The sequence below is a fragment of the Anomalospiza imberbis genome, chromosome 2 (genome assembly GCF_031753505.1).
Source record: "Anomalospiza imberbis isolate Cuckoo-Finch-1a 21T00152 chromosome 2, ASM3175350v1, whole genome shotgun sequence".
Classification (NCBI taxonomy): Eukaryota; Metazoa; Chordata; class Aves; order Passeriformes; family Viduidae; genus Anomalospiza; species Anomalospiza imberbis.
Window position 1 is genome coordinate 48,413,757 of NC_089682.1, and position 26,753 is coordinate 48,440,509.

A 26,753-nucleotide genomic window follows, 5' to 3' on the forward strand; every position below is an offset into this window, starting at 1 on the left:
CTCATGGGAACCTGCCCTGGGTCCTAGAGATTAACACTGAAGGGGCCCCTCTGGCATTTGCACGTTTAATGTGCAATTACACTTATGTGCTCTAATGCTGTTCTGTTTAAATGTCTGAACTGATGTGATTTCATTGCTCCACTAGAGCAGAGACACACTTTGAGAGAGAGAGAGCGCCTCTGCCATTGAGTTGTGTCTCCAGCTGGGAATTATGGCTAGTTCAGATGATGTTAAAATAATTAGCGATACTTGTGCTTATGTAGATGCTTAATCTTTAAAAAGATTAAGGTTTAAAAAATTACTTAAGGGTCTAGAAAAAATTAAAGCTAGTTCTGAGAAAGAAATTTTTTGCTATACAGCAACAAGACAGAAGGCACCAAGCTTTTACTGCAGCAGTGGGAGAGGGCTGGATGTAACACTTTGGCAACTCTGCTGTCTTAGGGCTTTATGTTCCCTAGGAGGAACATGTTGAAAAAGAAGCTGCCTTGGTTGACAAGGAGCTTTTATCTCTACCAGGATTTTGTTAGAAATAAACTGAATTACATTTTGAAAGACTACAGTGTCTGTCTTAATTTATCCAGCTGCCCTAGATATTGCACAGTAAATAAAATAAGTGAAGAGATTAACCTGAAGGTCACTTATGCAGCTTTAAATAGTAGTCAAATGGTGTCTTGACTTAAAAAAAAAACCAAAAAAAACCCAAAAAAAACCAACAACAAAACAAAAAAAACCCTGAAATTTTAAAATTGTGCATGTACACCTTGTAGCCGTGGAACTTCTTTTAGACATTCTCTGGAAAACATGCTGTGTAGTTTGTGTGTGTGTATAAGTATTTATGTCTATGTCTGTAAAAAAATCCCAAAACTAAACAAAAAAATCCCAAAAAAACAACATATCTGTTTGATGATTTTAGAGAGTACAAAATAAATTAATTACTTGACAGTACAAATGCAGCAAATTAGTCTCACTAACCCATGTCCCCTGCCCTCTCTTTCACAAAAAAAAGACTCCTAAACACTGTGCCCTTGCAATTTGAGAAAACAAGTATAGGTATAAAGCTGGACTGATAAACTCAAAGCAATCTGAAAACATATGAAGCCCTTGCACCAATTCTGCAGATATGCTTGCCCTCAGCCATGCCCTGCTGCAGGGGGATGCCCAGCCTGGTGAATTCAGAGGGAGCTGCACCAGCACGGGACCTCCTGGAGCCGTGTTAGTCCTGTTTTTATTGGCATGCCAATTCCTGAATCAGAGAAGTGCAGAGACCAGAGCTGTTTCCAGCTTCAGTGCTGGCTTTCTGCAGTGAGAGTGTGGGCATACAACCCTGCAGCTTTGCAGCAGTGAAGTCTTGCTCCTTATTTCCCAGAAAACGCCTGCCTGAGATGGTGCTTGGGCTGAGTGGCACAGCCCCAGGGAGACCTGCGGGAGAGCATACCTCTGCTCCAGGCAATTTTGAAAGGGGCCAGAAGAGGCTCCTGCTAAGTGGTTTTTAAAATCACTTTTAAAATCACTTTTTAAAATCAAGTGGTCTTGAGCTCTTCCTGCTCTTGAGCACCATGTGTGCCACAAAAAAAGAGACAAAATCCTCCTGTGGAGATAACACCAATGTTGAGGTTTAGAGGCCTTCAAGACCTGTCTGACTTTTAATAAATTGAGCCAAGGAAGGGTTTAACTAAAAGTGCAGTGTAGCTTTGTGTTAGGCATTTATGTTTAACATTAATCATCCATTTGATCAGCCACCTGCTATGGTATGCTGAACATTTTATATTTCCTGACATAGGTCACAAAATATAAAATAGCTTTGTTTTTCTCCCCCTCTTTTTTTGGTAGACTGGGTGCCTTTCTTTTTCCTCTGTGAGCTGTGCCACCTTGAACCCTTGCCAAGATGATGGTCGATATGTCAGAGTTTGGGGAGGCTGCTCCCTACCTCCGAAAGAGCGAGAAGGAGCTGATGAAGGCTCAGACCGTGGCCTTCGATGGTGAGTTGCAGACTCACAGCCCTTTGTGCTGCCAGGGGCTGGTTCAGAGGGGTAAGGGTTACATAAGAATGGAGTCAAAGAAATGCAGAGCAAAGCAGGATGCAAAGTCTCCATTGCCACTGCTGTGCTGCTGCTGTTGGAGGTAGCTGGTTCAAACAAGTTTGGGTTCCTTTATTCTGCAAAGTTATTAAAAACTCCCAGATGGTAAAAATTAAAAATAATCTATGGCAAGTAAGTGTTTATCTAGATTTAGAAGGAAGGTGTATTGGTACCACTCTGCTAAAAGAGGAATCATCTCTCTGTCAGTTTTAGAGAAAAACAACAGACACTGATGTTTCTGTGGCCTGACTAGATGTCTTATTTGCTTTGTAGCTTGTATAATAATGTGATGTTAGCTTTTAGTTTCCCATAATTTATTTTTCATTTAATGGGTTTGTATGGGCCCTGAGGTTTAGTAGTAAGTGTGAATACATCAATAACTGTGGTCTTTCACAATTCACAATAGTTGCTGTAACTAAAGACCTTGTGCAGCTGCTCCAAACTCTAAAAAGGCACATACATAACTAAATGTGAGTTATTAATATTGCTAGTTTTCAACACAATACTCAGAAGAATGTGAAGGAATAAGGTTAAATCTGATAGATGGCAGTTGAATAATGTGGGCTGGATTCCTTGAGCAGTTTGAAATTCTCTGTGCGACTTCTTGGCAAACGCCTTAATTTGGGCTTGAATCTCAGTTCCTCCATCTCCACACTGGTGATAATGATTATGGATTTCCCATGGAGGCTGAGGCTTAGCCAGCATTTGTGAAATATTTTGACACCTTGTGCTAGAAGGATCTAGAGGAAGCCGAGCAGTATTTTCAAAGGAAGACAACATTTGGAAGCCCTATGCCTTCTGATTAATCGTGCAGCTTCCAGCACTGCCAATCTGCTGCAATCCCAGAGGTTTTGTGTCAGTTCTGCAGAAAAAGTAATCCAGCAATCTCACTTATCTAGGCATGGTGTTGATGTTTGATGCAAGGTGGTGAACCCTCAGTTTTCTTAATTTCACAGGGAAGAAGAAATGTTGGGTTCCCGATGAAAAGAAAGCTTATGTTGAAGCTGAAATTACAGAAACCAGTGAAGGCAAAGTGACCGTGCAGACAACGGATGGAAGGGTACACAACTGGTTTTGTCTGATCTGTGACTAACAAGGCCAGAAGTTCAACCTACAGAATTGTCCTGGTTTCAGCTAAGTTACTGTTTTCATGAAATGGGCTGTCAATGGGAAGCCTCAGTAACTGATGCCAGGATAGAATAACACATGAAAAAACCACCAAGGGAAAACCAGCAATGCAGTGATGGGTGGGTGAGCATCAGCCACTGCGCAGCTGGGGGAGGGCTGTGACTGGAGGTTTGCAACCAGCCAATTCTGGCTTGGTGCCCAGAGCTAAAAACCCAGGCTCTAGCCGAATTTCATGGATTCTTTTGCATCCATAGCATCGTGGTCCTTACTTTTATCATCTCAGCCTTCCCCCATTCTTCTGATACCTGTGAAAACACACGGTATTGCAGACCTAGGCGGGGATTGACCTAGAGAACGTCCCTCTGCTGAGGGAAAAATGTGTTTTCTTCCATAAGCTGTATGAAGCAACAGAAGATCCCAGTGTCTTCCAGTGTTGCTGCATTTGTTTGTCTTTGCAGACCATGACTATAAAAGAAGATGACGTGCAGACCATGAACCCTCCCAAATTCGACATGATTGAGGATATGTCTATGCTGACCCACCTGAATGAGGCCTCTGTGTTGTACAACCTGAGGAAGCGCTACAGCAACTGGATGATCTATGTAAGGGCCACTGCAGGGGTGGATTTAGCAACCTGCATTTCAAGTGCTGACATCGTGTGTGAACGTGTTGTGTTCTTCATGTTCATTTTACTCTGATAAGTCACAAAAGTGAGGGTCTTGCTCTTCACCTCAAGAAAGAGGCTGCTTGAAGCTGGCTGAACACAAACACAAAAATGAATGAGTAAGATGGTGCCTGGCTCCTTAGTTTTGCTTGCTTGCCCAGGAAAGGGGTGGTGGGGGACATTTTTCTTAAGTCAAGGTGCTGGTCTTCTAATATTAATCCATGTCAATGCCAGCCATGGGGATTTATTTTGCTCCCAGTTAGCTGCATTCAATTGTGTCTTAAATCAGTCAAAGGAATCCATTGATTTTCCAAGCCAACCCTTGCTCTGTTTTTTGGTATTCATCAGAAGAGCAAATCCAACATTACCCATTTCAATTCTGATTGTCAAACATTTTCTGTGTTTCTCTATTAACCCCTATATGAACATGTAAGGCCTAAAACATAGCTTTGTTTGCAGATCAGTATAGATAGAAAATTAAACTGGCATCTTGCCTTAATCCATTTACTGGTAGGGGTGGATTCTTTTTCTTTCTAGAAAACAGGACAGAGGATTCATGCTAAGGCCCTTTGGGAGCATGTCCTAATGCTATTTTTAGGGGAAGGGACCTGGATTTTACCAGAAACTTTTAGAACTTAATTGAACTCAATAATCTGTGTGCATATAGTGATTGTGCTCCTATGATAACTGGGTTTCTTTGAAGATATTACTCCAAGCTGGGCTAAGTACTTGAAAAGTTACCAGCTGACACCAACTGGGTTACAACTCAAAGCTCATTCTTCCTCAGAGTGACCAGGCCCCAGAGAACTGATATATATCATCCAAAGAGCAACTATAAAGAGATTTTTACCAACCTGGCATCTCCAAAAGCTGAAAAAGGTTTCACAGCTTTGGGGTACAACACTATCATGTGGTTTTTCTCTTTGAACACCCACCAGAAATTGTCTCAAGGTTCTTGCATACAATTAATAATGGGAGGTTTTTTCTCCTCCTAAAAATGGAGTACAAACAGGGAAGCTGTAACTTTCCATTGCAATGTCAGTTTTCAAGAGGAAACAACTCCCATGGAGCAGCAAGGGTCACAATAGGACACCAGTCTATTTGTGCTCCTTTGTTTTACTGAGGGGATGTTTTCATTTCAGGTTGACACCTCAAAACCACTTTTCCCCTTTTGAAAACTCTTTAACATCTGCAGTTTTCGCATGAATTGCAATTAGGAAGTCACTTAGCAGATCAGTAGCTTCCGAAATTCAGAAAGTCTGAAATTCAAGTCAGAATTCAAGCCTAAATCAGCAGCCGGCAATTCTACATCCTGCTTGGTTAACCAAGACTTTTTGCCTTATCGCTTGAGTGAATTTTTTCACTCTGGCTTTGTGTTACTCTCTAGACATACTCCGGTTTATTCTGTGTGACCATAAACCCCTACAAGTGGTTGCCTGTCTACAAGTCGGAGGTAGTTGCAGCGTACAAAGGCAAGCGGCGCTCAGAGGCCCCTCCCCACATCTTCTCCATCGCTGACAACGCGTATCACGACATGCTGCGGAGTAAGTGCCACCGCCTGCCGCCACAGCGGCCTTCACCTCGCCAGTCGGACTGGCCTGGCTGTGCTGCAGGGAAGTGCATGAGAGCTTCTGCAGCACAGAGAAAACATGAAAACAATCCACAAGCAACAGGGCCTTGGCACTCTGTGATGATTTTATATATGTGTGTGTATCCGTACACTTATTTCAATTCTAAACTGCCCTGCCTGTTCCTGAGGCACTTCTGGTAGCCATCTGTCAGGTGCACAAATTTGGCTGTCTGAGCTGAGTGAATCCAGAAATGGGTCAGCTCCCAAAGGTCTATTAGTGCCTTCCCAAGCTCAAAACCAGACCTGCGGTCAGTTTCCGCTCCGTGTCATGACGCTGGTGAGATGTGTGTGTTCACAGGCTGGTGAAGGCCAGCCCTGTGGCTGTCGAACCGGCCCTGTCACACTGCTGCCGTGACCCTGACCTGCGCGAGTGTCGCGAACTCCAGATTTCCCCGGGGAATTTCCTCGCCCTGACCCTGGCGTTACTGGGGATAAAAGAGTTTATCAGCAGAGGGCAGCAGCGATGTGCTCACACCAGGGCCGGCGAGTCAGAAGGATAAATCCAAAAGAGACTTGAACAGAACACATGGTGCTGACACTTGCTTTTAAAAAAATGGAAAAGCACCTTTTTGTGAGGGCACAAAAAGCACCGGGCAGCGGGGATGTGTGCGTGGCTGCAGAGATGCTCTTTTATCAGATAAGATTCCTCAATATGTAGCCTGCCATGACGACTGGAATTATAAAAAGAAAAGAGGAATTTAGGCTTAATGACTTGGGAAGCTGCCATGATTTAGCATTTTCTGAACTTGATTAATAATATATTAGGGTTGCAGAGTGTTCTAATAAATGCTTGTTTCTGATCAGGCAATTAGGCGTGGACAATAGGCTGCTTAGTTCCAGTAGCATGGCCAGCTGAAGAGGAGTACACATGCATTTTAAGGAACAGCCTGTGAAAAAAAAAAGCAAAATTACTTGGGTTGGTCTAGTATTGCAGGAGCAGAAAGGTCAGACATGAGCAAAGACACACTCAGGAGTAAGAGAATAAATGTTTTCAGAACAGGAAATTACTTTCTTCATTATAGTTTCCCAGACACAGATGAATGTGTACAACTGACAGGTATTTAATACCAATCTGAGCAAAACACAAGAGAAGGATTCAGGGCAGGGCTGGAACCTGAACTTCTGGAAATCATTCTAAAGGATACCAGTTTTTATCTTTCTGTCTTTGCTTCATGTGATTCTCTCCTGTCCTTGAATGACTGATTCTGGTACTCATTTGCAATTATAATTAGTGATTTGTACACCCTACTAAGTTTCTCTCTCTTATTTCTTTTTTTTTTCCCTCCACAGATCGTGAGAATCAGTCTATGCTGATCACGTAAGTTTTTCTTTTTTGACTGATTTGAGATTATTGCTGTGAAAAAGTTCAAAGGAAAAAAACCCTGATAAAATACAAGTTGACTCTTAAAATCTCAGCTAAATTGCCTGGAACCAAGTAACTGTCAATTTGGCCATCTGATGGTTAACTTGACCTTCATGAGAAAGGAGTAGCTAAAGTTTTGATGGAGTCTGGCCCATTTCTGATCCCCAACTGGTGAACATTTCATGTAGGCATGAAAACTACTCAGCAGGCAATTAAAACTGCTCCTTGCAGGATTAGCCTTTCTGTGGCTGCTGTCTTTGGACGCAGAGGACTCCTTCTGTTCAGTGTCGTTACTCTTGCTGAAAGTTATATTTCAGAGTGCTGTGTAGATGCATCTAAAGAGGGGGAGATGACCAAAGCAGAAAAGAGCAGGTGTGACATTTACTGGCAAGCATGAAAGGATGGAGACTTGGGTGTCTCTACAAACTTACATGTACTCTTGGGTAATGCTGGCAAATTACTGCAGCTTTCCTCTGATTTTTCTAGCTCATTAACTGTAGATATGTGTAGCCCAGAGAGTCAGTCTGGATGCTTGAAATTAAACCTCATGCCCCTAAAAGAAGCTCATTGTAGGGTGAGTTTATACGGGACTTCTGAGCTCAGCTGTAGGAGGAACTGCACCTCTTCATTCAGTCAATTTGAGGTATTTCCACAGAAATGGCTGAGCAACAGGCTGCAGGTACCAGAGTCAGTGAGTCTGAGTACAGCCTTGACAGGAGGAGCAGGCTGGACAGGGTTTAAAAGGATGAGTTGCAGCTGTTTAAGCAATGTTTTTGTTTGTTTCCCCCTTCCTCTAGCGGAGAATCCGGTGCTGGCAAGACTGTCAACACAAAACGAGTCATCCAGTACTTTGCCACAGTGGCAGCCCTGGGTGAAACTGGTAAAAAGAATGTAAGTCTGCTGCTGGCTGACTCATTTCAGAATCCCAAGGTTCTTCTCTTGTATACAACTAACCTCACGAGTCTGAAGTGCTAGAACATGCTGATCTGAAGGGAGAAAGGCACACATGAACTTACCATGCTCCAGATGGAGCAGAAACACCACCTCTGCTTCTGGACAGATGCTTGTTGTTTCCACATTTTTTTTTTCCCAGGAGTTTTGTTTTTTGTGTGTGCTAAATATCCTTCTGATTCTGTTATAACTGGTCAAAAGATAGGTAGACTGTAAAGAATAAGATTTTTTTTTTTCAAATGGAAAATAGTCTTCAAAGAGACTAGGATTATAACTTCTCATCAAAATGTCTGTTTCATTGAAAGCTTTTTTGTCCACAAAAAAAGGATTGCTTTGACAAAAGATATTTTTTCAATCAGCTTTTCTGTATTTCTGTTTGTACAAGTGCTATTCTGCTTATAAGTGCTCTCTAAGGTTACAATGAATACTGTATTCATGCTGCTTTTTATCTTGCGTTGCTATGAGCTTTTTTGCTATGAGCTTCATTGCACTTGAAAGGTTCAGTGCTCTTTTGTGGTGAATTAACTGATTCCTATGAACTGTATTTATAAGGCCAAAATTTTAGCCATGCTTCAGTCTGTGCACAGATCTCATGTCATCAAACTCTAATATATGTTCTCCTGAGGCCTGCAAGGCTTTCTTAACAAATGGTTGAGTTGTCCAGAGCCAGCTTCCTGCATGCAATGAGGCTGGTGCTCATTGTGGTGTCTGAAATCTGCTGTGCTCATGCAACAATGGTGCTCCTATCCCAAGCTTATTGTTTGAACTTCCACTGCAGAAATCTACCTGGCTTTGCTCTGGAGATGTCCTATGATAGACCAAAACACCAACTAAGTGAAAAGACAAAAGAAACTGCTGCTAGGTGGCAAGAATAAAAGAGTGTAAATGCAAACAGAGAAGTTCTAGGCAATAAGATTGTGACTCACTTGAACTTTTGGATAATTTTGAGGTAAAAAAGGGTGATGAAAATGCAACCTGACCTACATGAAACATCTTCCAGCTGCAATATCTGTTTTTGCACCATTGTGATGTATGGTGAATGCAAAGTAATAGCCATACATGCTTTTCAAAGGCCTCAAAAAGCACTGCTGGTATGTTGGTGCTCACGAGACAGCTAACCTTGCTAATTGTTATATTTTGTATTGTTCTCTGTGCTGCTATTCACATTCTCTCTTTTTTCTCTCCATTGTGTTCCTATTTTGTCAACAGCCAGCTACGAAAACTGGGGTAAGTCATCAGCTTTGCTATTTTATTTTTGCCTCGCAGAATTGATGTTGGGCTCTGTCAGATGTGCTATGAGCCTCAGCATTTCACTTTGTGTGGCTCCTGGGTGAATAGTGAATGATCCCAGGAGCCCCGGCAGGAAAAGTCATCCACTTCCCAACTTGAACTCTGTGCGAGCAACAGTTAAAGCTTTCCTCATCTCCAAGAATCCCAAATGTTACAAGCTCCGAGTGCTTTTAAATCAAATGCATTCTAGTGCTTGTCACTGTCTTCAGTAGCCCCTCTCCTACACACGTTCTTCATTTCTCGGGTGTCCCCACATGCTCCGCAGTACACTCAGAGTACTGCGAAATCGAAAGTGATTTCTTTCTCATGCAGATGGCACAAGAGATAAATCTACAAAACCAAACAGTAGGGAGCAGCAGAATGTTCGAGGCCTTTTAAAGCCCTTGTAACTGACTGATGATCTCGCTGTTCTGCCATTCGCACTGTGCCGCCCCGGGGGTGAAGCTAAATAAATCACTTTGCTACAGAGGCTCAGCTCTGTAAGTGAATGCATGGCTGAGCTAGAGCTGGCAGCTGAGTCTGTAGGTTTCTCAATAGTACTTCAACCTTGATTTCTAGGGAACCTTGGAGGATCAAATCATTCAAGCAAACCCAGCCCTAGAAGCTTTTGGAAATGCCAAAACCTTGAGAAACGACAATTCCTCACGTTTCGTAAGTCTGCAGCATAATCTAGTGACATCTTATTCAACTGTGGCCAGTTAATAACATCTATGTCATAATCCCTTCATAGATTGCATTTTGCCCACTAAAATTATTGGATTTCCACAGAGTGGAAAAATAACATAGTAGGATCTAACAAAAACCTGAAGAGAAATAAAGAAAAATCAAGCTTGAAAAGTGTTTAAACTGTTTAAATTGTTTAAAATGAACAGAAGAAAAGCAAAACCCAGTTTTTTTTGAACCAAAGGGTTCAAAACCCTTTGAACAGCAGTGGTAGATCTTCCTCAGAACTGCCTCTGCATTGTTTTCCTACCCCTTTTTATTATTTTCCTACCCCTTTTTCCACTAGCTTGTCTTTCCCCATTCCTATAGTAGCTAAACTTTGCCACTAAGTGTCAGAAATACAGCACAGCGCCTGTTCCCCCCCATATCCTCCCCTGTGCCCACCCGCCCTGCAGCAGCACTCCTATCCTTGAGCCATTAGGTTTCCCTTTTTGGCTCAGTAAGCTGTCCCTGCTTGTCCCTCTGTGCTGCCATCACCTTGGGGCTCTCTTCCTCTCCATTAGGTTGGCCGGAGATCAATCCTCTTGGGAGCTCCGCCTCTGCCACATTTGGTAGACATTGTGTGAGAGGTCCAAAAGGAATGGCATGAGGATGACAAGCCTGAGTTTGGAGCCCATGCTTCCCTAACAAATCCTGTTAAAAATTAAATTGGAAGGGGTGGAGAGGACCAGAGGTTGTAAGCATCTGTAAAGCTACACAGTTGTATAAGGAGCTTGTCTGCTGGAAGGGAAATTAATTATTTTTGTGTGTTTGAATATGAGAAACTAAATGAAAACTACTATTTTTTTATGAATTGGGAGAGATGGATATGTAAATTTAATGGGCAAAGCTGTGTAAAATCACAGCACTCTTCTGACATAAGCAAGTTAGGACTGCAAATGAGGAGAAGCCAAAAAAGGAGCCTGTGTGTCTTAAGCCCAGGCTTAATGCTCTGAGTCCTGCATTATAGTAAACTTGCATCATGCAACTGGAAGCCATGTGCTTTGCCATATCTTAGCCTGGCAGATAAGTACACTGTTATCCTTTCTCCACAAGCAGATTACATAGCTCTGTGTACAGATTTAGGCTTGGAAGACAGTAATATCATTGTTTGATATTTTTCATTGAAAATATGCCTGTGCAAAGCCAAGGAGTTTGCATAAATTGATTCTTTGGGCCAAATGATTGCCTTCAAACTGCATTCTTTGTTTCCCTCTGTGTATACTATATGCACTAATTAGAATATTCTTCTGTGTGAATTAGGGTAAATTTATCCGAATCCATTTTGGAACTACAGGCAAGCTGTCATCTGCTGATATTGAGATTTGTAAGCAGCAAACTCTCTCCTTTTAAAAAATACAATTGTTCATCTGAAAGTTGCAAGGCCCTTTCTCACTGCATTTTCCTTCGTGTGAGTAGATTTATTGGAGAAATCCCGAGTGATTTTCCAGCAACCTGGTGAAAGAGACTATCATATCTTCTACCAGATCCTGTCAGGAAAGAAACCAGAGTTACTAGGTAAGCATTATGTGGATCCACAGCTTTTAAGAACCTAAAACTGAATAGACAGTGGATAAGGGGTTAGGATGCAAACCCATGTGCAGAAAGGCCCTTATGCTTCCACTTGATGAAATTGAACTTCCACTATCAAATACAATCTTTTAGAGATGTTGTTCCAGTGGCAGCAGCAGAGACCATTTTTCTCATATTACAGATTAATCTAATGGGAATAAGACTCAGGCAGGACTTTTAAAATATAGCACTATAAAGGCAAAAAGTGTCACACTGAATTTGTGTAATCCAAGGTCTCAAAACATCTGGAAAATGCTATGCTTCCAAAGCATTTGTGGTGATAAAACTTTAATTATCCAGATTTTCACATACAAGAAGATTTGCTTATAGGTCCACAAAGAAAAGCTAGTTTCCTCTTTGTGCCCCAAGTGACAAAACTGACATTCCAGCATGTTGTGTAGCAGGAGAGAATGTTCAAATCTGCCTGCTGCTGATTATGTGGTGATTACCTCTTTCAAGCTTCCCCTGGCTCAGCCTGGTCACACAGACCCGCTGGAGAAGGGCAGAGAGGGGCCAAGATGCTTTGAATAAAACCTTCACTAGTTATTTAAGTGACATGCTTTGCTGACTTCAATTGGTGCTCTGAAGGAACACATTTTATAAAATATGTTGGAGCTCTTCTTCATTGCTCTTCTACACTCCCACTAAGCTATCATAATCTCTTTTGAAGTCTTATTATCCTGACAGTGCGTGGTCAAGTCCCTAACACTCTAAGCTTTACATGGCCTAATTAATGGCAATTATGGGAAAGATTTCAAGGAAGCTTTGCACTGAGATTCCTGTGAGAATCCCTGTGCTGGGAAAATGCTCTGTTTCTCGTAAACTGTGTGCTCCACAACAGCACACACCTTTCTGGCCAGCAGGAAGATGTCTGCAGGCTCTTGAAGAGGCTGAAACCAATAGGGGCTTGTGTTTTGCAGACAAGAAATGTGTTCTTTAACACAACCCTATGTATGTATTTAAACACAACCCTATCTAAATATGTACAAGTATAAATATCAATAATTGTATGGATGAACATAACTATAGTTAAAATAATTTGCATCAGGGTGACTACACAGCAAAGGCAAGCTTATAGAGAATAAGATTTCATATAAACATATACTGATAGCCATTTATTTACATATATACATATTTAGATATGTAGAGATGTGTGTCTGCATAAAAAAGATTGAAATCTAGACCAAACCTTGATCTGGGGAATGTGGGTGAAACTTTCAGTTGATTTAAGGAAGAAGGACTCTGCCTGTACTTTTAGAGGCAGCTAGCTTTGTAGAAAACAACTCTGCATTTTTGGGTTTTGATACGAAGGAGTGACAATGGAGCAAGCCATATTCTGTCTTTTGTTTATGAAAAGCCAAGTGTCTTCTGCAAAGGGTGCTGGAAGTCACTCTTCTCTGAGTCTGTTATAAAAAAGGAGAGCCATGTCCATATTCCCTGTCTTGGATCATACTAAAATCTTTTTCTCCTCTCTATTTAGATGGGATTTTTACCCCTAAAACCATGTGAGGCAGAAAGTAGGACTATACAGGAAATTATGGACTCAATATACTGCAATACAAGCTCAATAGAGGTGTATGCAGAGTAGATGTTAATATGCAGTATTTGCATATTCTTTTTATTCACTTTCTCTACATCTTCAGACTAACATAGTAGAATAAGAGAGCTGGTTTCAGCCCTGCAGTTATTAAAATAAAAACAACAAAACAACTCAGTAGTGCAGAGACACATGTAGGTTACAATTGATTTTTCCATCTCCATTTCTGATAACCTGAATGGATGGCAGATTTGACCTTGTCAGTTCTTTTACAGACATGCTCCTCATCTCTACCAACCCATATGACTACCACTTCTGCTCACAAGGAGTGGTTACAGTGGACAACTTGGACGATGGAGAAGAATTGTTGGCAACAGATGTAAGTCTGTATGGATTTGACTTTGGGTGTCCTAGATCAGGGGAGGAAAACTGCTGGGAAGAGCATGACTTCTGTCCCTGAAACTATTGGACTAAAGCAAAAGCAGGTTTGGGTCTTAACTGCATTGACTGTGAAGCACAAGGCCTGGTAAACTGTTACTCTTTTGAATCTGGCCTTGCTCCATGTAATGACCACCTTTTATAATTTTTTTATATATACAATGCTAGATGAGGAGAGCTCTCCCCTGGGTCCCCTGCCACTGCTGGGTCTTCAGGTTGTTCCAGTGTCTGCCTTGGGTGATAACACCTCCTGGCAGGATAGTAATATCTGCCATGCAAAGGTAGATCGTGGGGCTGCATCCACCACTGCTTTTGAGCAGGGAAGTGACAACATATCTGTGTTTCCTTTTCACAGCAAGCCATGGACATCTTGGGATTTGTGCCTGATGAGAAGGCTGGTTCCTACAAGCTCACAGGTGCCATCATGCACTTTGGGAATATGAAATTCAAGCAAAGACCCCGAGAAGAGCAGGCAGAGGCTGATGGCACTGAAAGTAAGAATAACACCTAAAATTACACCTCAGCTTCAAAAGTCTGGCATGTACCAGGCACTGTGCTGAGGAAGCAGCTGCCTGTTTGCTTTGGTCTTGCTCACTGTAGCTCCTGATCAGCCAAGAGTGCTGTATTTGTAACAGGCTTTTTCAGTGGTGGATAACCTTACTCAGCAGGAGATGAGCACAGCCAGACTAACAGGATCAAATTCCATGTTTGAGACCATTTACACAAAATGGTTGTGAAATCCTACTGCCTTAACTTTCTCTTTCATGACTTCAGGCCCTGCTTCTTTATTTTCTCTTGCACCTGAAATTGTCTATGACCAGTGTGGGGAGATGATTTTTTCCCTAAACCTGAAGAGCTTCTTAAGTGAGATTCTTGCAGCAGTTGGGGTATAAAGTAGTCAGATGACCTACCATAAAGGAGAGTACAGGCATACCTACCACAAATCATTAAGAGACCAAGGCCTTTATCCAGTTTGTCTTTTGAAGTGAATGTACTTTAAAATGTAGAAGTTTAAAGCAAATTTAAACCTTATTTCTCCTGACCAGGTGCTGACAAAGCTGCCTACTTGATGGGAATCAACTCCTCTGATTTGATTAAGGGTTTGTTGCACCCTAGAGTGAAAGTTGGCAATGAGTATGTGACCAAAGGTCAAAGTGTTGAACAAGTAAGGAGATGCTTTCATGATATTTGGATACATGTCCTGCAAGCCTAGAGTATTTGCCTGTAACATCTCAGAGAGACAGACAGCTGCTAGAAATATTAACATGAGCTTCTAGTACCTGTTCTCATTTTATATACCCAAACTTGGGGAAATACATGGTGAAATTGAGGGAAACTGGGGAAGAGACTGACAAAGGAATACTGTCCAGCACAAGTTTTGATAGAATTGTTTTTCTGATGTGTTAGTAGCAGCCACTCCAGGAAACCAGGTGCAGTAAAACCACATGGGGATTGATAGCTAATCCTGGATGAGAATAGTTACCTAGAAAATTTGAGCCATGGATTATTTATTCACTCATCGCTCATTCATTATTAATGTAATTTTAATTTCTGCGTGACCTCAATTAGCTAAAGGCAATATCCACTTAAAGTTATCTCCTAATTTAAGGGAAAAGGAGTCCTTGGGTTGCTATGCTGCAACTGTAGCAATATTGTACAAGATGCTGCAGCGTTTTGGTTACAATAAAAGATGCAGTTTGAAGACAGCCTGTAGTACACACTCAGGAAGTAGAAAACCACTACAGAGAGGGTTTCTGATGATGCAGATGTGCACAGGCTAAAGAAGAGACTTAAGACAGACTTTTCCCTATTGCCTGCTCATGCCATAGCATCCCTCAAAAATTAGAAGCAAATGTCAATGAACAACTTGAGCATGAACCTCCACCCTACTCTGGAAATAGCTCTGGACATTATAGCTGGCTTCTGGCTTGTGAGTTTCTGCTACCTTACTTCCACAGAAACATAATGGATTAAAACATTTGGAACTTGCTGTCCAGCTGTTTCCCAAAATGGACTTTGTGAACACTTTGCCATACATATTAGTAGACATCCATATATTTAGCAGTGATTTGAAGGAAATTCAGCAGGGATAATAGGAGAAACTGTATTGTATTAACTATGCCTTAGTGATTATACAAAGCATTGGGAAATTTCATTTAAACTGTAAACAGACATTGAAATAGTCTACTGCACCAAAATCTTTGTGTTCCACAGTAAATTTTGTTTCACACTGCAGTATTCTAAAACATGTATTTTAGGTTCTGTATGCTGTTGGGGCCTTATCTAAGGCAGTGTACGATCGAATGTTCAAATGGCTGGTGGTCCGTATCAACAAGACCTTGGACACTAAGCTGCCAAGACAGTTCTTCATTGGAGTCCTGGATATTGCTGGGTTTGAAATCTTTGATGTGAGTATTAATGTGTGAGGACTGGGGGGAAGGACATAAAATATGCCAAGAGATAGCTCTTGGTTGGGTGTTTCTCTTTCTAAATGAACAGAGGGCAAAGTACTGAGAAAGCCGTAAGGCATATAATGTGTATGATTTTACTTTTTTTTTTTTCCATTAATAGATATAAAGCCATTTGGCTGGACATGCCAATAGCTCCTGGGAACAACATCTCATATGCTTTGGGCTGTAAACAGTTTCCTTCTTGCTGTTCCACCGTTAACTGCAATGCAAATGCTTATTTTTTCTCTCTTTCTGCAGTTTAACAGCTTTGAGCAGCTGTGCATCAATTACACTAATGAGAAGCTGCAACAATTTTTCAATCATCACATGTTTGTCCTGGAGCAAGAAGAGTATAAGAAGGAAGGCATTGAGTGGGTATTCATTGACTTTGGCATGGACCTGCAGGCCTGCATTGATCTAATTGAGAAGGTATGTACATGCCAAGGAGTATTCACTGAATTGGTTTTATTCACAATGCTCCCTTGGATATGTTCTCATGGCCCTGTGAACAGAGTAGGATAAACAGCATGACAAGTTTCTTGCCTGTCTACCTGCAATACAGAATCAAAGGAAAATCAGTATTTGTGGCCACTCAGCTTTACCTTTGGAATTCTGCCTTAAAGAGCCAACAGCAGCCAACAAGGGGTAACTGGTAATTTGTATGGCTGTTTCATCTTCCCTGGTTTGCACTTTTCTCTTTCTCTGTCCCTGCTGTTCCTCCATTTAGTCTGTACCACATATGCTTAACATCAAACTCGTCACCTTTTCTGTGCAAATGCAATGTTTCAGTCTTGTGCCCTGTATGTCTCCCATGAGGCTCCTCTTTCTCACATTACATGCTGATGTGCAAAGTCCTTTGTGCTCTTTCTACCCTGAAAAGGGAAGAAACCTCTACCACTTCCACAGCATGGGATATGCCTTTCCTTTTCCCTTTTTGGTAGTATAATGTGGTCCTGGTGGGGACAGCTGTCCTCTGCTGTATAACCTCTCTTTGTATCTCTTTCTGCCATGTTTTATGGCACAGCATCTAACCCTGCTGATCTGTGAGGAAACATGAAATTTTGCATCTTGCATTAGCAGGAAATTTGTAACAGCAGTAGAAAGTCTGATTATTAAGTGGTCTTCTATTTGATCACTTTCTTGTCCAAGGGCAGGATATCGTGCATGATCCTAATCCCTCAAAACCAATCTGCCCAGTGCTATGAGGTTCATTCATCTCTTCCTGGGACATGAATGATAAAATGCTAGTTGGTCCAGCTGCCCTGAAAGATAAATCAAACTCTTTCTGGAAGCCATCATAAAGCCTCCTAAGGCAGAAGTGACATACAGAACAGTCAAAGGTGACATACTGAATAGTCAATGGGGTGGTTACTATTTTAACAAAATAGTCAAAAAATTCCTCCTCAGGCTAAGAAGAAATTTTGCAGGCTTAACATTCCATCAGACAAAACTTACAGGCTGCATAGCCACTGAAAGCAGGTAGCCTAAACTTATCCCAACAAAGATGCTCTTAAATCCACAGCCACTGGGAATCCTGTCTATCCTTGAAGAGGAGTGCATGTTCCCAAAAGCTACAGATATGACATTCAAATCCAAACTCTATGACAACCATCTTGGCAAGTCACCCAACTTACAGAAGCCCAGGCCCGATAAGAAAAGGAAATATGAAGCTCACTTTGAACTCCTTCATTATGCTGGTGCAGTAAGTTCCTCTGCTAGCAGGCAGACTTTGTATCAGAGGTCTTCCAGGTGGGGTTTGGCTGTAGCACACAACAAGGGAAGGTGGGAAGGATGAAGAGGGGAAGAAAGGAAAGGTGAGGACTAAAACCAAATATCTACTCTCTCTGCACAAGTGTTGCAGCAGGGTAAGATGCCACCAGACTCCAGGACATCTGCTCCTTAGATGCACAAATAGAATGAAATAAACTGAGGAGGGCTACTAGTTTTGCTGCAAGTGTGCCTTGCTTTGCCTTTATCACTTTTCCTCCATTCTGAGTAAGACTAGTAATTAAACAGCAGCAACATCTAACTTTTCACCTCCCTTTCCTGGAAAAATGAACTAATTTCTACTTTAACTCAAGGGAGTGTTAAAAAAAAAATCACTTTTTGCTCATTTTAGGACCAGTGTGTCAAAATAGCAAAAGGAAGTGTGGCTAGCTTTGATGTGGGGGTTCAGTTTACAGTTTCACTGGTGATGAGGTGAACGAGAACATAATCCAGTACTGTGATACCTGAACCAAAACTTGTCCAGTTTTGGAGTTCTGTTTTCAGACCAGACAGGCAGAAATAATTTGAGAGGGTCATAGGAATTTTTTAGTCAAACTACAAATGATAAGAAGCCTCAGCATAGCAGTATAGGAATTTACCTGATGCTGGTAATTTCAAATTATAATTGAACATTAAGCTAATATTGTAATTATTAAAAGAAATAATGCTGATCTTGGTACTTATCTGCAGTTGAAAATGCATTCAGCAGAGAAAATTAGAATTTCTATTCTCTTGTGGTACTGATAATAGAACATATTGTCCCACTAAACAAAGCTGCAGCAAAGTCCTGGAGTTAGTTTTTAATAATTAAGATTCTACTAGAAAACCCTAATTATTCCAGTGTAGTATGCTATTTTGAAGTTAAATTATTACTTGTGTGATTTATACTTCAGCACTTTTCCTGAGACACCAATGCCACATGGTATCTCCACAGATAACCACATGGAGTCCATGAAAAGATGTAGGGACCAGATAGTTTGGAAGGGGTGTGTGGGATTCACATGCTAATTATTAGGAAGAGAGGTTTGGGAATTAGGAAGCAGAGAACTGGAGGGGAAGTGATGAAAACCAGGGCAGCTGGTACTGCTCTGAGCACAGCTCTTCACAAAAAGTCACTGGCTTGAAGCCAAACTGCAAAGAGCTGCTGACTGCTCTGAAGGGGAGCATTGGCAACCTCTGGTTTGTTTTCAATGCCTTGCTGTAGGTTCCCTACAACATCATTGGCTGGCTTGAGAAGAACAAGGACCCGCTTAATGAAACCGTAGTAGGCATTTTCCAGAAATCATCCAACAAACTCCTGGCAAGCTTGTTTGAAAGCTACATTGGCGCTGACAGTGGTAGGCAGAACCAGCTCACATGGGCTTCCTTTGGGTTTTGGAATGTGTACTTTGGAATGAATTTCAAGAACTAAGCAATTCACTCAACTGCAATTGCCTCAATGCTAGATGGGACAGTGACTAATTATTTAAATGTGCACAGCAGCTGTAGGAGTTTGCCAGTTATAGGAAGGAGACCATTAACTCAACTAGGCTGAATGTATAGTACCTCTGAGCAACTGTGGCAAGGAGAGCTGTGTTGTGAATAATCCAGTAGGAATTTGAATATGCAAGTGTTCAGACATGCAGCCAAGTGCTGCACAAAAGATTGTGTCATAAATGCCAATGAAAAAGAATGGCTCTTTTTTCTTATGCTGTAGTACTCCTTGCTAGCCCCCCTGAAATAAATAAACACCAAGTTTAAGAGAGAGTTATGGAATATTTTATTGGATTAGTGTCAAGTACACACAGAAGGTACTGGAACACCATCCCACATTGACCACAGTAGAAGGCTTTGCCAACATGTCTTCCTTTTTGCTTGCTGCTGGTTTTTTTTATTTGACAATGTACATTGTAATAATGTATATCTGAGGACATATTTAATCTCTATTCTTTACAAAGAATTCCTTTATTTGTGAAAAGACATGTAGCAAATGTTCACAAAATTGATCTTAAGCAAATAACTGTATTCATTACAAAGATGTAGCACTTAGGTCCTGAAGTTGCAATCACTTATTAGCCTGTTTTTCAGAAACCTCATTTCAAGAGATGCTCTTGTCATTAATCACATGACACTTTCCTAGAAAGCAAGTAGGCTGCAGACTTCGTAGTGGGAATGAGATGAAGCTGAATGTAAATTGCAAACACCCTGCCACGAGCAAATCCTTGCAAGTCACTAACTGCCTATTTGCCTGTGGATATTCCTGTCTATCCGAATACTACCTTGCTTTTCTTTGGTGTCAGGAGAAAGGAACAGCCTGTCCAGATTAGCCTTTTCCACTCTCAAGCAGTATCACCTTCTGAAGGTGAAAAGGCTGTGGATAATTGCATCAAGCACATTTCACTCTTCACTTCTCCTTTTATGTTGACAGGTGACACAATGACAGATCTCCTGGGAATGATCTTATGGCCCACTGATTAAGAAAGCTGCAGCAGCTACTGTACATTTTTGGGTTATGTCAGGAACCTGTGAAACTTTGTAAAGGTCTTGTCAGAAACTAGAATTCCTTGGGAGGATCTGAGTGATTTTGACTCCAAAGCTTTAAGCAAAATTCAGGGGATGCAAAGTTACTGTATCTAAAATTAAAAATATTTATTTTCCTCTCTTCTAGACAAATCTTACTTGCACAAGTTCAGTGTCTGCATAGCAGAGAATCAGTTTCTATACAGTACAATGTGCAGTAATGCTTACAGATGTAAGCATTATTGTTCTTTTTCTACATCATCTCACCCTATAGAGCTTTTAATCAACTACAAATTACTTTCGTTAAAAGTTTTTTTCTGCCATATTCATATTTATGGGCTTTTCTGCATAAGAAGTGATGCAGTATAGATCTGAAATGCAAATGCAATCCAGAAGGTTTACAGCAGTCTTTGACAAAATTCCTAACTATGGACAGAGAGCTGCGAATGTCTGATGTATCATACATTATTTTCAGAATGTCTTGTATAAAATTTGAGCAATCAGAGCCTTTTAGTCAAATAGAGCAGCACTATTAAAATGGTCTATTTTCCACACTCTGCCTGCACCCCTTACTGAGATACAGATTGGTTTATGCTTCTTTTTTCCTCCTTAGGTGACCAGGGTGGAGAAAAGAAACGCAAGAAAGGTGCTTCTTTCCAAACCGTGTCCTCATTGCACAAGGTTTGCTACCTCTGCATACCTGGCAGTTTGAGTTAAGACAATGTGTTGAAGAAGAATGTTAAGGGTTGTAATGGACAGGAAAAAATTGAAATCCAAGACTGAAATTTGACTTGTGGGTTCTTGACCTTGGCTAAGGAAATACACTGCTATTAAAACTGCATGCCAGGGGCTGCTCCATTTCATCATCTTGGAGCAGTCAGGACATTGTTCTTTCTGCTGTGTTTGAGAAAGTTTCACAAAATGGAGCCAACAACCTGTATCACTTATTTTGTTGCTTACAGCTTCATGCTTGTCTTTGGAACAGGAACTGATTACAAGTAATTTGCTAGTCCCTGTCTGATTACTGCTTGTAATTGGATCCTAGGGTTAGAGCAGACACAGAAAACAAAAGTTGTTGAATAAAGTGGCAAAAAGCCTCTTGTTTCCTCAGTTATTCCCTTCTTCTGAGTCTGTCATGTGCTCCTGGTGGAAGCTGTCATCAGGGTCATGCCTGAGGAAAAATGGGGCTATTTACCATTTTTTTACCATTTCTGTGGGTAACATTGAGGAAGCTGTAATGTAGGTAAACCTCAGGTTGGGAAGGATGTAGTTACCCACAAGTCATGCTATTTTTTCTTGTTTGGAGATACTCCCCATGAAGGGAAAACACAGGAAATGGAGATCTGTATCTTACCAGCTAAAGAGGTATAAAGGTGGCTGAAGGAGCACTCAGACAATAAGCCACAGATAGAAGCCCACTTTCCAGCAAACAAGCAGCTGTTAGCACCCAGCTCAGGTTGTTTGTTGTCTTGACTGGCATATGAGGAATCTGCAGTTTGCACAGTTGTGCTGATAGCATTGCATTCCACCTCCCATGGTCTCCATTTTCTACTTACTGGACAAAACACTTTCCCCAGAGCCTGGTGATCTCTGAATGGTTGGCTTCTTCTGAGCTAGCTTGCTGTCTGCCTGGGATATGTCTGATTAAGACCAATAAAGGGAAAATGTTTGGCCAGGAGACAAAAACCCAGCCTTTATGAGGAAAAGGTGGAAAAGGTGAGCTCTTCCTACTGAGTGGGGAACTGACTAGGCAAAGATCCAGTTGGCTTTACAAAATTGCTCCACCGGATGATGCTGAGTCTTGCTTGCTGTTCATCTGGGGTTTTGAGTTTCTGGGGTTGTAAGTAAAACACATAGCTTCGTTGCTAAAACTGATGTGGAATCCTATAATAATGTTAAATTGTACTTTGGTTTATTTGAACACCTTTCTCTCTAATAATTTTGGTATGCTTATAATTGTGTTGGAGAATTTTTAGAAAAATTAGCTTCTTAAATTAACAACCAGCAAACCAAAGAAATAGTGATTGGAATTCCACTAAACCTCTAAAGCTAATCATATTTTTAATGTGTCTGTTCTAGGAAAATTTAAATAAGCTGATGACTAACCTAAGATCTACAGCCCCTCACTTTGTGCGATGCATTATCCCAAATGAATCAAAAACTCCAGGTATGAAAAAGACAACAGTCCTAAACTTTTAGAATGTTTTAACTCTGTCATTTTATTACTTACTTCTGAGTCACCAGATTGTACTTAAATACTGTCTGTGCTTTTTACCTTATCTAGTCATGTTGTTCTCTCAGGAGATGACATCTCATGTTTTCCAATTTCCTTGAAGAAATGAAGCCCTGTGGAGAAACTCTTTTTAATTTAGCCTTGTTTTCCCCCTGCAGGCGAAATGGATGCATTCCTTGTTTTGCATCAGCTCCGCTGTAATGGTGTCCTGGAAGGCATCCGCATTTGCAGGAAGGGTTTCCCAAATAGGGTGCTTTATGCTGACTTCAAACAAAGGTAATGCAGAGCTATGATTGTTTCTTGTTCCATTCAAGTCTACCTTCCATTCAGTTTGCCTGACATGGAAGGCACAATTCTGCTTTTCCTTGTGTCTGTGTAGATACAAAGCAGATTACCCTGGATGTTTTGGTTTGGGTTTTTTATTTTTAAGTTTTTGGAGGAAGAGGGAAAAAAACCTAAAGTGGAATCTAAGCCAATTTTACACATTTTTCATTTTTTATCAACAGGTACCGCATCCTGAATCCAGGAGCAATCCCAGAGGATAAGTTTGTGGATAGCAGAAAAGCTGCTGAAAAACTGATGGCATCTTTAGATGTTGACCACACCCAATATCGTTTTGGACACACCAAGGTAACTGGAAGAGACTATCATTGCTTATGTAAAGAGAAAAGTGATAGAGCTGGTATTTAATTTGCAGTATAGGACACTGCAATTTCTGGTGGTGGTGTTTAATGGAGATTTAATAATAGAAGAAACCAGCAAAATAGCAGCAAAGTGATCGTAGGTTCTAAGCTGTGCTAGAGAAAATTCAACTCTTTGGCTCAAGTTCCCACAGAGCTTTTATTAGAGCAACTCTATAAGCAGACACAGCACCAGCTGATGATCCATGCCTCCCGGTAAAACAACAGCTTATTTAGTATAATATAGGTACATTCAAACATAGAGGGACCACAAGATCAGCTGCATCTTTTGAAATGAGGCCATGTGAAATTCTGACATGATCCTATTAGCAGGGATTTCTGGGAGTCAGGAGTTGTGGTTCAGCTGACCTACTTGGAACCCTGCCACAGCTGAAAGGTATTGTGGCAATAAAGTAGTTTGGCCTATTCAAAACTGGGGAGATAAAACCCAGTTTTAAAATAACTCTGGAACTGTACTGTGCAGTCCCTTAGGCAAGTAGTATTTGGCCCTCTGTACTCTCCTAGGTTATCATGTGTCAATAAGAATACAGGGTGAACCATCTCAGCAAGGTCACTGTAGCTCTGATATTAATCCTTTTTTGTGGTGAACTGACATCTGTGCATGTACCAGGTGTTCTTCAAGGCTGGTCTCTTGGGCCATCTAGAAGAAATGAGGGATGAGAGACTTGCTAAAATCTTAACGATGATCCAGGCAAGAGCACGCGGCAGATTGATGCGGATCGAGTTTCAGAAGATAGTGGAGCGCAGGTATGAAGACATCCCCTTAAATCTTAGCAGATAATAGTAATTGCCATTTAATTATAAGTTGAATAGAGCCATTAATTACAGTCCCTAAGGCTATAGATAACCCTAAATTAAAAGATTTAAGTGAATGTGTGATAAAAATAATAGCAACTGTATATTAGTTGCCTGCATCTTTGGTGAAAATGAGATTTGGAAATTTTTTGTGTCTCTGAAAATAAAGAGATCTGGAGGAAGTTTCTTGTATTTCTTGGAAATTAGTAAAGGTTCCTAATATTGCTCAGAAAAAAAGCTATTAAACTGACTGAGAATGAAAACAAAACCCCTCACTTTTTTAGTTCAGGCTAAGATTTAGGGAGTTTTGTTTGTTTTCTCTTAAACCAGGGATGCCCTTCTTGTAATTCAGTGGAACATCCGTGCTTTTATGGCTGTCAAGAACTGGCCTTGGATGAAGCTTTTCTTTAAGATCAAGCCTCTCCTGAAGACTGCAGAAACTGAAAAGGAGATGGCCAATATGAAGGAAGAATTCTTGAAACTGAAGGAGGCCCTGGAAAAATCTGAAGTCCGGAGAAAGGAACTTGAGGAAAAGCAAGTCTCTTTAGTTCAGGAAAAAAATGATTTGCTTCTCCAGCTCCAAGCTGTGAGTAGACACATAGATTTATATACTTATTAGACGTTCTTGGAAACTCAAAGGTTTACAGACTAGGGTGTTAGTGGAATTTAATAAAAATAAGCTGTTGATCTTGTCAGAGCCTTGCCAAAATTCAGAGTGGATAGAAGTTCTCATGTTTTGGCATAAAACCAGGTGGGCTAACAATGCAAATCTTAACAGATTCTGTTTAAGGCAATGTCCACAGCAGTAACACATGCAAGTAGTCTCGTAGGTGACTAGTCATGCTCACCACTATCTCATCCTGCTCTGTTAATTACTTGTCTTCTGAAATCAAGAGTACGAAATTTTCCTTGCATTTTGTTGCTTTGTATCAGGCTCCCTAACCAGTTACGGGCTAGGGGACAAGTGAGGGAGAAAAAAGGCCAGGCAGTTATTGCTGTCCTCTTCCTTGTGCCACACCAGGAGCAAGACACTCTGGCAGATGCCGAGGAACGTTGCGACTTGTTGATTAAATCAAAGATTCAGCTGGAAGCCAAAGTCAAAGAACTGACAGAGAGGGTTGAGGATGAGGAAGAGATGAATTCTGAGCTGACTTCTAAGAAGAGAAAATTGGAAGATGAGTGCTCTGAGCTCAAGAAAGATATTGATGATCTTGAAATAACACTTGCAAAAGTAGAGAAAGAGAAACATGCTACTGAAAACAAGGTACATTCAGAACTTCAGCATGTTTTCAAAAGAGGCTGGGCATGGATTACCTTCACAAGAAGTGCTAAGGGTCTTCTGATGGTTTTGCACTTTTTGTTAACACAGGCCACACTGAAGGGTCAGTAAATACAGTAATTTGACTTTATGAGGTGAAAATTGTTACCTCTGAGCCTAAGTTTCCTTTTTTTTTTTTTTTTTATGTGAGTCTTGCTGTGAATCAGCTAAAGAATTATACCTATTTGTGGCATTTTTAAGTAAACAATCTTCTGCTGTAACCACGAGCTCCTCCAGATCTCCTCCTTAGAGCCTGTAAATGTACAAAGCTCATCTCCTACTCCTCCCAGAGAGATTCAGAAGCTGGAGTCCCATCAATGGGAGTGACTCTGGAAAGAATTTAGTATGTTTGAAACAATGTACTACCCCCACACCAAAAACTGGCAGACTCCCTTGATGGCAATATAACTCAAAAAGCCATGAGGTGCTGGGAGGGGAGAGATCCCTTTCTTTCTCTTGTTTTCCCATTTGAGACATGTTATGATAATCCCTTCTTTCAAAGTCTTACAAACACCTCTTCCTTTTTCACACAGGTCAAAAATCTGACAGAAGAAATGGCAACACTTGATGAGAATGTCAGCAAACTTACTAAGGAGAAAAAATCCTTGCAGGAATCTCATCAGCAAGTTCTAGATGACCTACAAGCAGAAGAGGACAAGGTCAACACACTGAGCAAAGCTAAAGTGAAACTGGAACAGCAAGTGGATGATGTAAGCTGGCTCTTCGTTTATGTTTCAGGAGACTCATTTGACCACCACTTAGAGTGGACCTTTCATGAGTCTGAAAGGTTGCAAAACTTTGAAATATATTCCTCTCCTTTTAGAAATGTACTCCGTGTACTGTCTGTAAAAGGTATAATTACAGGAACACCACAAAAAATGATCTGTGTTCAGCCTTTCAAAGGATTGCAATAACAAGGGAAAATCCTCCCAACTCACACTTGCAGTGTAATTGGCATGAAGTCAAACAGAACTTTGCCACTAAGAGAACTGTAATGCTTGCACAAATGTAAACCATGGACTAACCCTTTTGTTCTATTTCTGTAGCCCATTTGCCCGCTGGCTGCTAGAAAACAAACCCTGTGAACTAGGATGCTTGTGCTTAAGTGCTTCTGTTCACAGCTCACTACAGCTCAGCACAGAACTGGGCACAGCCTACATCTAACTGTTGTAAACCATCTGTGTTCAATATATTTATTAAGTGATTTTGCTCCTAAAGCTCGAGGGATCACTGGAACAAGAGAAGAAAGTGAGGATGGATCTAGAAAGGGCAAAACGCAAACTGGAAGGGGATTTGAAGCTGACCCAAGAGAGTGTAATGGATTTGGAAAATGATAAACTGCAGATGGAAGAAAAGCTGAAAAAGTAAGTTGATTCTGTTGTACCAAATAAAGCAGCACAGTTACAGTGTCATTTAAAAGCCTTCAGGTGTGTCATCCTGCTCTGATAGTGGCTGAAAGAAAATTCCATTATGAAAACGTGTAGCCAAGGAGGGAGGCAAAATAACTCTTATGTACACGACACCTGAAACATTAGAATTCATTAAACTTTTCTACAATTAAAAAAAGCAACCCAGAAACTTACTAATGTTTTTCATTGCTTACAGAAAGCTGAAGAAATTTTATAAAGTTGTTCATT

At 41.0% G+C, this 26,753-nt stretch overlaps 1 protein-coding gene across 1 annotated transcript in view; it reads left to right on the top strand.

Moving 5' to 3' along the window:
• The first annotated feature begins 1,830 nt into the window (after positions 1-1,830).
• The window catches only part of MYH15 (myosin heavy chain 15), a 42,262-nt gene continuing 17,339 nt past the window's right edge, over positions 1,831-26,753 (top strand). The window contains exons 1-26 of the mRNA XM_068180833.1: positions 1,831-1,979; positions 3,035-3,138; positions 3,665-3,808; positions 5,258-5,414; positions 6,791-6,818; positions 7,661-7,754; positions 9,024-9,041; positions 9,663-9,755; positions 11,070-11,133; positions 11,226-11,324; positions 13,191-13,294; positions 13,709-13,847; positions 14,400-14,518; positions 15,612-15,761; positions 16,062-16,232; positions 17,326-17,505; positions 18,775-18,907; positions 20,683-20,750; positions 22,149-22,236; positions 22,461-22,578; positions 22,809-22,932; positions 23,614-23,750; positions 24,129-24,384; positions 24,820-25,062; positions 25,650-25,826; positions 26,335-26,480. Coding sequence (XP_068036934.1) covers positions 1,886-1,979; positions 3,035-3,138; positions 3,665-3,808; positions 5,258-5,414; positions 6,791-6,818; positions 7,661-7,754; positions 9,024-9,041; positions 9,663-9,755; positions 11,070-11,133; positions 11,226-11,324; positions 13,191-13,294; positions 13,709-13,847; positions 14,400-14,518; positions 15,612-15,761; positions 16,062-16,232; positions 17,326-17,505; positions 18,775-18,907; positions 20,683-20,750; positions 22,149-22,236; positions 22,461-22,578; positions 22,809-22,932; positions 23,614-23,750; positions 24,129-24,384; positions 24,820-25,062; positions 25,650-25,826; positions 26,335-26,480 — 3,248 coding nt within the window. The 5' untranslated portion in view covers positions 1,831-1,885. The remainder of the gene's footprint in view (positions 1,980-3,034; positions 3,139-3,664; positions 3,809-5,257; positions 5,415-6,790; positions 6,819-7,660; positions 7,755-9,023; positions 9,042-9,662; positions 9,756-11,069; positions 11,134-11,225; positions 11,325-13,190; positions 13,295-13,708; positions 13,848-14,399; positions 14,519-15,611; positions 15,762-16,061; positions 16,233-17,325; positions 17,506-18,774; positions 18,908-20,682; positions 20,751-22,148; positions 22,237-22,460; positions 22,579-22,808; positions 22,933-23,613; positions 23,751-24,128; positions 24,385-24,819; positions 25,063-25,649; positions 25,827-26,334; positions 26,481-26,753) is intronic.